Source organism: Coregonus lavaretus (assembly GCF_964263955.1).
Source record: "Coregonus lavaretus genome assembly, chromosome: 39".
NCBI classification, from domain to species: Eukaryota; Metazoa; Chordata; class Actinopteri; order Salmoniformes; family Salmonidae; genus Coregonus; species Coregonus lavaretus.
In genome coordinates, this window is record NC_140026.1 from 4780263 (window position 1) to 4796154 (window position 15892).

The 15892-nt window shown below is 42.6% G+C and overlaps 1 protein-coding gene across 3 annotated transcripts; it reads left to right on the forward strand.

The window, feature by feature from the left end:
* Positions 1-2965: 2965 nt before the first annotated feature.
* On the forward strand, positions 2966-14470 carry LOC311112844 (heterogeneous nuclear ribonucleoprotein C-like). 3 transcript variants are annotated; one of them, XM_084155975.1, is made up of 11 exons: positions 2966-3143; positions 4975-5008; positions 8798-8851; positions 9309-9446; positions 10434-10561; positions 10755-10827; positions 11034-11081; positions 11170-11378; positions 12294-12407; positions 12785-12936; positions 13323-14470. In XM_084155975.1, exons 3-11 carry the CDS (start codon positions 8847-8849, stop codon positions 13404-13406), a joined length of 951 nt encoding a protein of 316 aa, XP_084012101.1. In that variant the 5' UTR covers positions 2966-3143; positions 4975-5008; positions 8798-8846; the 3' UTR covers positions 13407-14470. The 3 variants fall into 3 exon arrangements, with proteins under 3 accessions (XP_084012101.1, XP_084012102.1, XP_084012103.1); XM_084155976.1 differs by lacking the exon at positions 4975-5008 and having other exon boundaries at positions 3010-3143; XM_084155977.1 differs by lacking the exons at positions 4975-5008; positions 8798-8851 and having other exon boundaries at positions 3054-3143.
* The last annotated feature ends 1422 nt before the right edge of the window (positions 14471-15892 follow it).

The following is a 15892-nucleotide window of genomic DNA, read 5'->3' on the forward strand; positions in this document are numbered from 1 at the left end:
CTCCCTCCCTCTCTTTCACACTATCTTCCTCTCTCTCTCCCTCTCTCTCTCTCCTCTCTCACACTCTCTTCCTCTCTCTCTCTCTCTCTCTCTCTCTCTCTCTCTCTCTCTCTCTCCTCTCTCTTCTCTCCTCTCTCTCTCTCCCTCCCTCTCTCTCTCTCTTCTCTCTCTCTCCCTCTCTCTCACACTCTTCCTCTCTCTCTCTCTCTCTCTCTCTCTTTTTTCTCTTTCTCTCACTCTCTATCTATCTGCAGGTTTCACTCATTCCTTTTGTTTCTGGTTAACTCTCGTACGATGGTGAGAGAGACGAATGCGGAGGACTTCTGTAAGACCGTCAGCGACTTCTCTCTGGAATACAGAGCTACCCGTCTCTCCATCCTGCAACAGAGGGAGAGAGAGAGGGAGCGAGAGAAAGGAGGGGAGAGTCCCAGCTCACCTGCACCAAACCACAAACACCACTACCATCACCACCACCACCAGACACCTTCTCAGGTAGAGACTGAGGGGAGAGCGAGAGAGAGGGAGAGAAGGAGAGAACTGACAGTATCACTAAAACCAGGAGTGTATTCAATAGGAACCAAATGGAAGCAAACAACCGAAACGGGGAGGGACTAACCTGAACTTGTCCAATAAGATACTTTTATTTGTTGCAAAACATTTTGTTACGGTGTGCACTAATGGATATGGTAGTTGAAGTGGATGGTCGTTTAAAGCTGGGATCCGCGATAGGCGAAACAGCGCCACTGGCTGCCCCAGGCACATTTGTTATTGTTTTTGTTTTGAGGAAATTAGCATCCAGCAACATGGTAGAAAAAAAATCGTAGTACATACTCTGCTGTTCTATTGCGCATGCAATGATGTGCAATGCTGGCCGAGGGGAAAAAACGGGTCTTGAAGTGACGTCTTTGTCATTGTTGTTACTAACTCAGTGGCCTTGTGGTTAGAGTTTCCGCCCTGAGTTTGGAAGGTTGTGAGTTCAATCCCTGGCCGAGTCAAACCAAAGAATGAAAAAATGGGACCTGATGCATCTTTGCTTGGCACTCACCATTAAGGAGCAAGATTGGGGGTAATGCCTTGTGATAGACTACGGTCCTGTCCAGGGGGTGTACTTGTACATCAAGTTGCCTCACACTACAGAAACAGGCTAAAGCTTGTGCAAAGCTACTTACTTTGTTGTAGTAATATCTCAAATGGATGTGGCAGATTCACTGCTATGGATTCCGGCTTTAAGTGGAACTACAAATGTATACATAAATTATAAGTAGCCTACTAATATCTGTGTTTTTATGAATTTCTCATTTTCATAACTGTATGTTGTTAATTCCTCAGGAGAGCTTGGAGCAGTGCAAACTAGAGGAAGTATTGAAGACCCCAGAATCTGACTTTCAGTTAGATTCTACCCTTCCACGCCACCGCAGTAAGAAGACTGATATCAGAGGTACACACACACACAGAGAAATGTACACACACACACACACACACACACACACACACAAACTCACCTTACCTATTTTTTGGTGTTTCAGGTCCACTCTCCCAGAAGCTGAAGTGGTGACATATGAAGTGAAGTGTGTCGTCTGTCCTGCATTTCTGTCTATATCTGTTTGTCATACGTTTTGAAGAATCATGCTTTGTTATTACTACACAGGTGACTATAGTCACTGTAAATGCATACTGTTTAGCATACCATAGTCCCTGTATGCTGTATGCTACAATCTTATAAAATATTCTGTCATGCACTTCAACAAGCACATAGGCCTACTTATTCTCATTCACAAACACAATCTTATCCACAGTCAGACTAACACAGCAGTATGTAAAATAAATATGTGTAAATATATGTGAAACATAAAAAACTTGCCAAACATGGATTTCATTTTTACACTTCTTTTTTTGCGTGTTAGTGACATCAATAATGTCACTATGTTTTTGTTGTCAGAAAATGCATTTGACATTCAACATACATTTTTCTACCAATATATACTGAACAAAAATATAAATGCAACATGTAAACTGTTGGTCCCATGTTTCATGAGCTGACATAAAAGATCCCAGAAATGTTCCATAGGCACAAAAAGCTTATTTCGCTCCAATTTCGTGCACAAATTTGTTTACATCCATGTTAGTGAGCATTTATCCTTTTCCAAGATAATCCAGCCACCTGACAGGTGTGGCATATGAAGAAGCTGATTAAACAGCATGATCATTACACAGGTGCACCTTGCGCTGGGGACAGTTTTGTCACACAACACAATGCCACAGATGTCTCAAGTTTTGAGGGAGCGTGCAATTGGCATGCTGACTGCAGGAATGTCCACCAGAGCTATTGCCAGAGAATTGAATGTTAATTTCTCTACCATAAGCCGCCTCCAACGTCAGTTTAGAGAATTTGGCAGTACGTCCCACCGGCCTCACAACCACAGACCACATGTAACCACACCAGCCCAGGATCCACATCCGGCTTTTTCACCAGCGGGATCGTCTGAGACCAGCCAACCGGACAGCTGATGAAACTGAGTATTTATTTCTGTAAAAAAGCCCATTTGTGGGGAAAAACTCATTCTGAATGGCTGGGCCTGGCTCCCCAGTGGGTGGGCCTGGCTCTCCAGTGGGTGGGCCTATGCCTTCCCAGGCCCACCCATGGCTGCACCTCTGCCCAGTCGTGAAATCCATAGATTAGGGCCTAATTTATTTATTTCAATTGACTGATTTCCTTATATGAGCTATAATTCAGTAAAATAGTTGAAATTGTTGCATGTTGCATTTATATTTTTGTTCAGTATATTTGTGTTATTTTGTAGTGTAGGCTATTGCACTTTTATGCATGTGTGCATTGTTTCAGTCAGATGGTAGTCTTCTGTTCAGAGATGGAATGTGAAGTCGCCTCTTAGGCGGGGCTTAGTGATACATCAACCAATTCCCGAAGAGATTTAAGTCACATTCTACTGAGTAGATCCAATAAGATACTAGTATTCCGGATAAGGAGTGAACAAGCTGCTATGCGTAGCCACAGCGCCATTTCGTGATAACTGCTTCAAGGTACAGTACAGTAGTATCAGCCTACTGAATTGGAAACGGATCATATAAGACACCAACCAACACAACGTCGAAATTGTACTCATTTTTAAATAATTGAGCTCCTGGTGAGTATTTTGAATCGAGAACCTTTTTCTGAATATTTTTTTTTTTTTTTTTTTTACTTTGAACTGATCTCTTTGGGACTTTTTATTTTTAATGGATTTTTCTGACTGCATTCTCTGAATTTGTGTTGGCTTTTAAAGGCGTGCATTTTGTTGCAGCGACGGGTGGAAAGCGGGCTGCGCGTGACTAGTGTTGGTTAGCTGTCTACACAGCGGTAATTTTTTGCTTTACTTTTCGAATTAGGACTTTTGAACCTTCATTTTTCCAAGTTTACCATACGAGCATTTTGTGTGTTTATGGTAAAACATTTATGTGAAGAAAGATCGAAGGTTGTTTCCAATCTTACTGGACAAATGATTAGGCCTAGTAGTATGTGGTCAACATCATGGTCGTCTTTTCCCCTTCCTGGAATGACGTTTTTAAAAGGGTTTTTATACAGTTCAACCTTTATTTTAAGACCCTGTAATTTGAATTTCGGTTGTTGAAGTTGACTGCTCAGAAATATTTCCAACGTTTTCTTTTTGGCTTTGTTATTTTTGAGGTTCGCAACAGTGCTCTTTGCATTAGCCCTATTTCTCGAAACAATGACGTAATTTTTGAGGCAATATCTTTTTTTCGCTACGAAGAGTGAAAGTGGGCGTTCGTTTGCACTGGAATAAGAACAATACGGTGTATTGTGTAAGCAAAGACATTTGTTAAATCGTAAAATAGACTACCCTGGCTTTGCATTTTGTGATATAAATAATTAAAATATTGTGCAGAATGAGAAATTCCATGCATCCATAATTTGTGCTTTTATTGAACATTATTCAAGTGTGTAGCCTGTTGAAATAGTTGTGGTCATACTACTATGTGATCAACGTCCATTATGCCTACTAGAGCCGATCGGTGAACAAAGCTTCTTATGTAGGAAATCTCCTCTGCTTAAGGCAGTGTTGGTATGCATTGATGCTGTGAAGATGCACTGTGTTAGTATGTCAATTTCAGTGAGTTGATTTTGCACCGGTGGATACTGTTTATTTTTTATTTATTTTTGATCATCTTGTAGGCCTTACCCAGACGTTTTATTTACTAGCCCTAACTAGTAGACCTACCAGCTGTCCCAATTCTCTCAAATGGCCTCCTTCCCTCACCTGGCTGTGTCCCAATTCTCTCAAATGGCTTCCTTCCCTCACATTCTTCCCTTCATGACAAATATCTGACTAGTTGGACTGGATTGTTTTTTTCATCGTTTTAATCATGTCCTGCTGGTCTGGGCCCACATTCACAAAGTGTCTCAGACAAGTTGTGGTCTAGGATCAGGTCCCACCATCCAGTTATTGTAATCTTAATTCTGATCCTAGATCAGCACGCCTACTCTGAGATGCTTTGTGAATACTGGGCCAGAAGTCTTGAAGGAAAGGAATATCTGTCTAACATGGTCTTGACACAGCTTAAGAGTGATGCTCTTTGCACCTGACCCCACAGCACATTATGTACAGATGGCTACCACTTAGCACAGGGCTGCCCAACCCTCTTCCTGGAGATCTACTGTCCTGTGGGTTTTCAGTCCAACCCTAATTTAACACACCTGATTCAATTTATTAGCTGCTCAACACGACCTTAACTAGCTGAATCAGATATGCTAAATTAGTGTTGGACTGAACCTACAGGACAGTAGATCTCCAGGAAGAGGGTTGGGCAGCCCTGACATGTATATGGCCACTAACACAATCACAATCCTTTGTTTAAAAATTCTATATCATTAGCATAGTTAGTAGCCTCTGATTATGGGTTCAGTTCAACATTACAGGTGTTATCTTCTAATTTTTATTTTTTGTTTCCCTTTTTTAGTTTTTGAGGCATCTTTTTTGAGCAGCGACAAATCGTAAGTTGGTCTCCTGTTTTTTTTCCACCTCCACGTTGACATCGATTTTGAATCTAGTTTAGCATTTTTCTTTCTGCCTTTTGTGAAGTAGCCTTTTTTCTCCTTTTGGAAATCCCTAAAGCAAGTAGTTTTCTGCTGCTTTTGTGTTGTGATAGCTACTACTCTCCATTTTTTAGTCGTTTTGAGTAGCCTAGTAGTTTGCATTTCACATTGAACCCCTACTTTTCCAGTTTTCTTGATTAAAAAAAAAAAAAATACTTTAAAATTGGTCACCTTCACAAAGTATTCACACCCCTTTACTTTTTCCATAATTTGTTACACAGCCTGAATTTAAAATTATTAAATTGAGTATTCTTTTTTAAAGTCACTAGCCTACACACAATACCCCATAATGTCAGTGGGATTATTTGTTTTGGCATTTTTACAAGTTAATAAAATGAGAAGTTGAAATGTGTTCAACCCCTTTGTTACGGCAAGCCTAAATAAGTTCAGGAGTAGAAATGTGTTAAGCAAGTCACATAACAAGATGCATGGACTCACTGTGTGCAATAATAGTGTTTTACATGATTGTTGTATGACAACCTCATCTCTGTACCCCACCCAAACAATTATCTGTATGGTCCCTCAGTCGAGCAGTGAATTTAAAACCGATTCAACCACAAAGATCAGAGGTTTTCCAATGCCTCACAAAGAAAGGTACCTATTGGTAGATGGGTATAAAAAAAAAAAAGAAAAAAAAAAAGACATTGAATATCCCTTTGAGCATGGTGAAGTTATTTAATTACACTTTGGATGGTGTATCAATACACCCAGTCACTACAAAGATACAGGGAAGGAAACCACTCAGGGATTTCACCATGAGGCTAATGGTGACTTTAAAACAGTTACAGAATTTAATGCCTGTGATAGTAGAATGGATCAACAACATTGTAGTTACTCCACAATACTAACCTAATTTACGGAGTGAAAATAAGGAATCCTGTAAAAAAATAATGCATCCTGTTTGCAACAAGGCACTAAATTAATACTGCAAAAAAAAAAAGTAGCAATGAAATTCACTTTTTGTCCTGAATACAAAGTGTTATGTTTGGGGCAAATCCAATACAACACATTACTGAGTACCACTCTTCATATTTTCAAGTATAGTGGTGGCTGCATCATGTTATGGGTATGCTTGTAATTGTTAAGGACTGGAGTTTTTCAGGATAAAACATAAACAGAATGGGGCTAAGCACAGGCAAGATCCTAGAGGAAAACCTGGTTTAGTCTGCTTTCTACCAGACACTGGGAAATTAATTCACCTTTCAGCAGGACAATAACTTAAAACGCAAGGCCAAATCTACACTGGAGTTGTTTACCAAGAAGACAGTAAATGTCCCTGAGTGGCCAAGTTACAGTTTTGACTTAAATCTACTCAAAAATGTATGGCAAGACCTGAAAATGGTTGTCTAGTAATAATCAACAACCAATTGGACAGAGCTTACATTTTTTTGAAAATAATAATCTTAGACTTACCCGAAAAGACTCACAGCTGTAATCACTGCTAAAAGTGCTTTTACAAAGTTTTGACTCGGGTGATAATACTTGTATATAAATGTAAATTAGATATTAATTTCTCAAATGTAGCAAACATTTCTAAAAACAGGTTTTCACTTTGTCATTGTTTGTAGATGGATGAGATTATTTTAAATTCAGGATGTAACACAAGATGCGGAATAAATATGAATACTTTCTGAAGGCACTGTAACTGACAATCGGTGACGGGTAACCATCGAAGGGGCTGGTGAGAAACCGGGATCCCCCAACTTACCAGGAGTTGAGAAATACTGACCTGTCTAACTACTTACTTGTTAACTGGAGATGTTTGCATATGTGACAACTGTTGAAGCACAACACACACTAATGAAAGCCTTGAACATAAGCCTAAACTGTTCTGCGCTCTTAAACAACTCTACATGCTGTGTGTCTTTCTACTTCTTGTAAAATAATATCTCTAAATGGGGAGTTAAGTAATCCACTAAGGGTCTGACTGCATTATAGAACCACCAATAAGGCTAGGGATCTCACGATACGACATCATCATGATTCAGGTGCCAATAAGATATGTATGGCGATTCTGTATGTTTTGCGATTCGATGCTGTGATTTGTATTGCGATTCGACGTTCCAAAGATATTGCTCACCATGTCTTCTGCAGAGGGACAAGAGAAAACAAGTTTTAATCAGTCATGGAAATGTGTTGGAAACAAATTGGCTCCCTATTTAAAAATAAAATGTAGAACAAGCTATAAAGGAAATACTGTAGTTTTGGTACCGCCAACTAGCACTGTACGTTATTGTCAAAAATAATATTCCGATATGTAACCATCACAACACCGTGTAGTACCACCCGAAAGGAGGCAGATGACTTTCAGTTTGGAATCAACCAGACTAGGGCCATGTCCCAATCATCTCTTCTTCCCCCCCCCCCCCGAAGTGTGCATTTGCTCACTTCCCTACACTGATTTGAAAGGAAATGACTCGAAGAAATATAGTGGAGCTCCTACTGGCCTAAGCCTCCACCAATCAAATGCTTTTTATATTTGTGTGGAGTAATGACCGCACACTTCAGGAGAGATTATTGGGACTCTAGGATTAGGTCCCTCTCCAGCCCATAATAGTCACAGCTGTGCATGTTATATCACCTCTTACTCGGGTCACATGTCCTGCCTGCGTTCTCCTCTCATTGATGCTGGTGGATACTAACCCAGCCTTGTCAACTGGTCAGACATGAACACACATCTAAGCCAAATCACTAACTGAAAAGCGCATTAAGCTTTTGGATAGACACCCAGACTCAACGCAGCAGTCTAATCCGAAATGAGTGTGTGTGTCCACCGTACAGAGACCCTGGCTGTGTCATGTGGTCTGTAGTAACATCTATTTTTATCATTATGAAAGTGGACACAAGCCACGAGGGCCTCTGCTTTGAGATTGACAAAAACAGACATTTGAGAATGTCCTCCCCACACCACGCCAAGTAATAACATATATCCCTTGGTTTACATCCCAAATGACACCCTATTTATTCCCTGTAAAGTGCACTACTTTTGACCACAGCCCTGTGGTTAGCTTCTTCTGGTAAGAAGTAGTGCACTATATAGGGTATAGGGTGCTAATTGGGACTCGCCTCCATAATTCGATTTACCACAAAAATGTATAATAATGAAAACAAGTGACTTAAAATCACTTCCTGTTAAAGTAGTTCACAAACATTTATAAGAAGCAATGCGTCAAGAGAGTACACATGGTAGCTAATATACTATATGATTTGTCCCAAATAGGACCCTATTCCCTACAAAGTTCACTACTTTGACCGGAGCCCTTTGAGCCCATATGGGCCCTAGTCAAAAGTCATGCCAGCTGTGGATCATATTGTTTGTGTATCTAATGACCCCAATATGCTCAGGTACTTTGGGTTTTTCTGAATGGGACTATTGACCTGCCCAATTAAACAGTTTCTAACGTATTTGTCATGCTAAGTCTTGTTTGTTATGATAATACTATTCGTCCAACAGGTTTTTGGGGCTTCTTCCTTTACCGCCACAACTCCACGTTCTTTTTTTTGTGTGGTATATTTTCCCCTGAAGTACCTCATGGGGGCTGCACTGATCCAAAAACAAGAAATACTGAACTTCTGGAGACTTTTCTAATTCTAGAGACATCGCCCCTGTAGATGCACTAAATCTCCCACAATGCATTGCTGAGCTCCGGCTCGGTTGACCAATAATGACACTCTTCTCTCCAACAGAAACAGGTAGGCAGGCAGGCAGACCACGACCGTCCAGGGTACAGGCAATATGGAGTGAGTTCTGGCTATTTCAACCCTGCCTATATGTTCTATAGATGTAGGAACAGATGGCTTTAAACCCTGAAATCTGTGCAAAATGGCTGTTGACAAACATGGTGTGTGTGAAAATAGCAACCCCCACCCACCTTCCTGTGAACAAAACCATTACATTAGATTATAGGCACACCAAAGTCGTCCTATACAGTCACCATGTACTGTGAGCCATCACCCAAAGTCACCTAGATACACAATGAAGGGGATGCTTGTTTTAAACAACCGGTTGTGTGTGTGTATGTAAACAGACAGCTGACACACACACTCTGAAATCAGGTCCAGTTTATGTTGAAAAGCATCCCCAAACAGGCACACACACGCATATCCACACACTCAGCTTCTCTCTCTCTCTCTCTCTCTCTCTCCCCTCTGTTTCCCCGCTCTTCTCCTTTTCATCCCCTTCTCATAAACAACCCAGCCGGTCTCCCACCACCACTAGCCTGATGGCTGGCAACGTTACCAACAAGACGGACCCTCGCTCACTCAACTCCCGAGTCTTCATCGGGAACCTCAACACTCTCCTGGTCACCAAGGCAGACGTGGAGGCCATCTTCAGGTCGGGAGCATGGACGGTACTATGTAGGGTTGCACAATTCCAGTAACTTTCTCTAAATTCCCCTTTTATTTATATAGATTACTGAACAAAAATATAAACACAACATGAAACAATTTTACAGTTCATATAAGGAAATCAGTCAATTTAAATGAATTCATTAGTCCCTAACCTATGGATTTCACATGACTGTGCAGCCATAGGCCCACCCACTTGGCAGCCAGGCCCACCCACTGGGGAGCCAGGTCCAGCCAATCAGATGTAATTATTCACCACAAAAGGGCTTTATTACAGACAGAAGTTCTCTAAAATGGCATTGGAGGCAGCTTATGGTAGAGAAATTAACATACAATTATCTGGCAACGGCTCTGGTGGACATTCCTGCAGTCAGCATGCCAATTGCACACTCCCTCTACTTTGTGACATCTGTGGCATTGTGTTGTGTGACAAAACTGCACATTTTAGAGTGGCCTTTTATTGTCCCCAGCATAAGGTGCACCTGTGTAATGATTAATCAGCTTCTTGATATGCCACACCTGTCAGGTGGATGGATTATCTTGGCAATGGAGAAATGCTCACTAACAGGGATGTAAACAAATTTGCTCCAAGAATTGGAGAGAAATAAGCTTTTTGTGAGAATGGAACATTTCTGGTATTTTTTATTTCAACTCATGAAACATGGGACCAACACTTTACATGTTGCGTTTATATAGTTGTTCAGTGTATATACTTTTTTCATCTTGGTTGGAAAAATTTCCGCAATCAGGAGGGTATAAGCAGGAAATCTGGAATCGTCTAACCACGATTTCTGGAAAACTGGGGAATTTTGGGAAAGTTACCAGAATTTTGCAAGCCTAGTACTATGGCTGATCTCTGCTCCAACCTCTCAAGCCCCTGTGTATCTGTTTCTTTGGAGAGGTTGGGCTGAAGCAGAAGACACGTTTCCATTTGTTGTACATTGGGCAATAACGTAACTTTGTTCATCTTCAGCAAGTACGGCAAGATAGTGGGCTGCTCCGTGCACAAGGGGTTCGCTTTTGTCCAGTACGCCAACGAGAGGAACGCCCGGGCTGCCGTAGGGGGCGAGGATGGGAGGATGATCGTAGGACAGGTGCTGGGTAAGAACCTGGACCACCGTTTCCTCCCTTTCTCCCTTGTCCTCCCTTTACCGCCAATAGGTTTCCCTCTTCTAAAGGCATAGTATATATGGAGATGTGATCTTTTGGATTTGACGCCCCTTCTTGATTAAACTTTCTCTCATTCTCCTCCTTTCTCTGCTCTTTCTGTCTCTCTTTCTCTCCTCTCTCTCAGACATTAACCTCGCTTGTGAACCAAAGCATCAGAGATTGAAGACTGTTAAGCGCTCTGCAGGAGACATGTACAGGTGTGCCTCCTCGCTCTGTGAATTTAAATAGGATCTTTACCAAGTGCTTCAGTCAATCCTTTTGTATAAAAAGAAATGCATGTAAATGTTGAACTATGCAATCTACTGTTCCGACCATGCTGTCTCTCACTCCCTGTCCCCCTCTCTCTCTTTTGTCTCTCTCTGTATCTCTCCCTCTTTCTTTTTCTTGTTGCTTTCCTCCTCAGTTCTTCATTTGATTTGGAATATGACTTCCAGAGAGATTACTACGACCGGTAAGCCTTCCTTTCTCAGTTGCCACACATACTGTACTGACAAAGGGATAAAGATTTGATCTTTTTGGTGTGTGTGTTGCCGTTGTAGGATGTACCCGTACCAGTCCCGCGTGCCTCCTCCGCCTCCTCCCCCCCTGTCCCGGGCGGTGATCCCCTCCAAGCGGCCCCGGGTCAGTTTGAGCGGAGGTGGTGGAGGAAGAGGAGGTGGAGGAGGAGGGGCCAGCCGACGCACCAAGACCAACTTCTCATCCTCCACCTCCAGGAGCAGTCAGAGCAGGGTCTCCACCTCGCGCACCAGTCAGTACCACACACATACATGGAATTACAGATGCTTTTGACACTTCCGACAGTGATAATATACACTGAGTGTACCAGACATCAGGAACACCTTCCTAATACTGAGTGGAATCCTCCCCCTTTTTGCCCTCAGAACAGACTCAATTCGTCGGGGCATGGACTCTACAAGGTGTCGAAAGTGTTCCACAGGGATGCTGGCCCATGTTGACTCCAATGCTTCCCACGGTTGGCTGGATGTCCTTTGGGTGGTGGACCATTCTTGATACACACAGGAAACTGTTGAGCGTGAAAAACCCAGCAGCATTGCAATTCTTGTCTCAAACCAGTGTGCTTGGCACCTATTATCATACCCCGTTTAAAGGCACTTAAATATTTTGTCTTGCTCATTCACCCTCTGAATGGCACATATACACAATCCATGTCTCAAGGTTTAAAAATCCTTCTTTAATCTGTCTCCTCCCCTTCATCTACACTGATTTGAAGTGTATTTAACAAATGACATCAAGAAAGGGTCATATCATTCACCTGGTCGGTCTGTCATGGAAAGAGCAGGTGTTCTTAATGTATTTTATACTCCAGAGTATATGATAATATTTGCCATTTAGCAGATGCTTTTATCCATAGCGACTTAGTCATGCATGCATGTGTTTTTACGTATGGGTGGTCCCGTGAATCAAACCCACAATGCTGGGGTATTTATGTATGGGTGGTCCCGTGAATCAAACCCACAATGCTAGGGTATTTACGTATGGGTGGTCCCGTGAATCAAACACCAATATAAGCACACACTTACTAACTCTGAATTGACTCAGATCATTTACCCTGTAGACTCATGTATCCATGTTCATTATATGGAAGTGAAATCCATACCTACTGTTATTGAATGCCTCTGACTCTCCCCTCTCTCTAACCCAGTGAAGGCAGATGACCTGCAGACCATCAAGAGAGAGCTGACCCAGATCAAACACAAGGTGGACTACCTGCTGGAGAGTCTAGAACGCATGGAGAAGGACCACACCAAGAAGTTAGGTAGGACGGGACAGACACTAGTCAGGAAGTACACAGACACTAGTCAGGAAGTACACAGACACTAGTGATGGAAGTACACTTGTTGCCCACTGCGTTTTCAGACATATTAGGTATGAAACAACACATTTTTGTTTATCAATAAAACTCCCACTCCCATCTCTCTCTCCCACTCCCATCTCTCTCTCCCCCCTCTCTCTCTCTCCCCCCCTCCCATCTCTCATCTCTCTCTCTCTCTCTCTCTCTCTCTCTCTCCCCCTCCCATCTCTCCCATCTCTCATCTCTCTCATCTCTCTCTCCCCCTCCCATATCTCTCTCTCTCTCTCCCATCTCTCATCTCTCTCATCTCTCTCTCCCCCTCCCATCTCTCTTATCTCCAGACATGAAGAGTAGTGGGAAGCCTGAACTCGGGGAGGTGTCTCCTCTCCTCCACTGCGGAGGAAAGAAGGAGGAGAGCTTGAAGAGGGAGAGCCAACTGCTCAATGACTCAGAAGAGGAGGAGGGAGACCTACTGGAGGAGGAAGAGGAGGAGGTGAGAGGGGGATGAGGGAGGAGAGGAGGTAAAAGGGGAATGGGAGAGGAGGAGGAAGTGAGATGAGGAAGGAGAGCGGAGGAGGTGGTGCGGGGGTGATGGATGAGGTGAGCGGAGCAGACTGAGGGGGCGGAGATTTAGGAGAGGCGAGATCAGTACTTGAGTGGACACTTGAGTGGGGTAGGGAAGGAGGGGAATGGAGAAGTGCTTGAGGTGTAGTGTGAACATTGAGGAGGAAGCAGTGAGTGCATCCCAAATGGCACCCTATTTCATATATAGTGCACTAATTTTGACCATGTCCTGGTTTAAAGTAGTGTACTAAATAGAGCATATGGTGACATTTGGGAATGAGTGTCTAATATCAGCTTATTGAATGTTCTCTGCAGGTGAAGAGTCGAGGAAGGGAAGATGACGATGAGGAGGAGGAAGGAGAGGATGATGGCGATAGCGCCAACGGAGACGACTCTTAAACACAGCAAGATTGTCTGTTCACGCGCGCACACACACACACATATACAGGCACACACACACACACACCCTGTCATACACAAAAGGAAATGTGTATAACTACATACCAACACACACGCAGTACATGGACAGCTGTTCTTACTGAACTCAGTTGAAATGTCCATATGAATACTATGTTCTGTATCATTCTGAACGTGTACTCACATACACATTCAGTAACACTCTACCAGTTATGTCAAGGAAATATCTGTCCCTTTTCTTCCCTTTGGATTTTTCTCCTCTGTATTAGTTTGTAGCCTCCTACGGCCGTCCTGATCTCGCAATTTACATTATAAGCGAAATGAAACGAGCGAGAGCGCGCGCTGAGGTCAGGATGGTGGACCAGGCTAATTATTTACGTATATCATATGCATCATGAACATTTGTTTTATTCTAGTTGTACTAGTCTGGATGCAGTGGTTCTCAAACCTCTCCTCAGAGATCCCCAGCCGTTCCATGTTTTTGATCTATTCCACAGCTAACACACCTGATTCAACTTGTCAACTAATCATCAAGCTCTTGACTAGGTGAATCAGGTGAGCTAGTTCAGAGCTACAACAACATTGTGAAACGTCTGGCTGTCCCGAGAGGTTTTAAAACTACTGGACTGGAGGATCTTGGCATAGCTGAGAGGACACTGGGTGCTGTACTGCTGTGTCCACCAGCAGGTGGCACTGTGCAATTACATTTTTACACACCGAGGCTACCGTGAAATGTGGCGCTGGAGTCTGGAAGATTTTACAATTTACATATTATAAAAACGGTAAACAATGAAACAGACATGTATAGGAAGATTTCATGCCAGGATTTTCCAATGTATGCCCTGAACGGTTTTGCTTGTTTCTTTTTTTAGCTTACTTATTTGTGTCAGGAAATACAGAGTTTGACTTAATATAACCTTGAGTTCTGTAATGGATGATATCCATGTTGGTGTGTTTGTCTCAGTTGCCGTGTGATTTCAGTTGACCATTACTTGGACTGTGCTTGTGAATTAAAAACTTCCAAGTGGGAATGCTCCAGGCCAGAATGTCTTTGAGCTGTTTGTAATCAAGATGTGGTGTGTGTGTACAGAGCATGTTTCTGCTAATTATAGGCTAACAGGTGACAACTACTCAGCCAAATATAGCATTAACATGAGACAACTTGGTAACTCAAAATACATGGTTAACAAGTGGTTAACTACTCGTGTTCCCTTTACAGGAGAATGTGTCTTGTCAGGTCCTTAATGCCAAGACTGCTTCCCTCAGCACCGCTCAGAATAAGCCAACCTGGCCTCAGGGGTAGAAGTAATATAGTAAATGTAAATTTAGTACACTCAAATCAGTATGATACTGAATGATACATTTGGTGTGTTATGTGTTCATTTATGAATGTCCATTTTGAATGATATGTCACGAATTACAATTTGTCTAACTTTGACTAGGTGGCTAAAGATAGCGTTAGCTAAGTGGCTAACGTTAGCTAGGCTAGGGGTTATTGGAAAGGTTAGCTAACATGCTAAGTAGTTGCAAAGTAGCTAAAAAGTAATAAGTAGTTGCTAATTATCTCAAATGCTACCCCAACTAACCACCCTCCTTTTGTTTATGCCTTATGTAACCATACCAAACGCAACATTTCATGCTAATTTCAGTGTCCCTTATTTTCATTTCCTATGTTACGTCTAGTCTGAGACCAGCCTGAATAAGCAGAGCTCTCCTCCAGAGGAATTCCTCAGCTATGCTGACCTTTCTATGAATGGCACAGACATCTGAGCAGACGTGAAGGGTAAACACACACAGTATCTGACACACTATGGATATACAGGTAAACACTTGAGTAATTGAGGGATATAAAGTATATTGAAAGCAGATGCTTCCACCCAGGTGTGGTTCTTTCGCCTCAGGAGGATGAAAATATTTGGAATGGGCCTTCAGATCCTCCAAAAATTCTACAACTGCACCATTAAAAGCATCTTGACTGGCTGCATCACCGCTTTGTACGGCAACTGCTTGGCATCCGACCGCAAGGCGCTACAGAGGGTAGTGCGTACGGCCCAGTACATCACTGGGGCCGAGCTCCCTGCCATCAGATACCTGGCGGTGTCAGATGAAGGCCCTAAAAATTGTCGAAGACTCCAGCCACCCAACTCATAGCTGTTCTCTCTGCTACCGCATGGCAAGCGGTACCGTAGCTTCTACCCCCAAGCAATAAGACTACTGCAACAGTTAATCAAATGGCCACCCGGACTATTTGCATTAATCCCCTTTTTATTGTACTGACTCTCTTGCACTAGCTCTATACACACTCACTAGGCCCACACACTCACACATACTACACTGACACTCCAACATATACACACACACACACACACTACGTACACTCACACACACAAAACACACACAATCATATTGATGCCACACACACATATTGACACGCTTTCACACTTAACATGCGCTGCTTCTACTCTGTT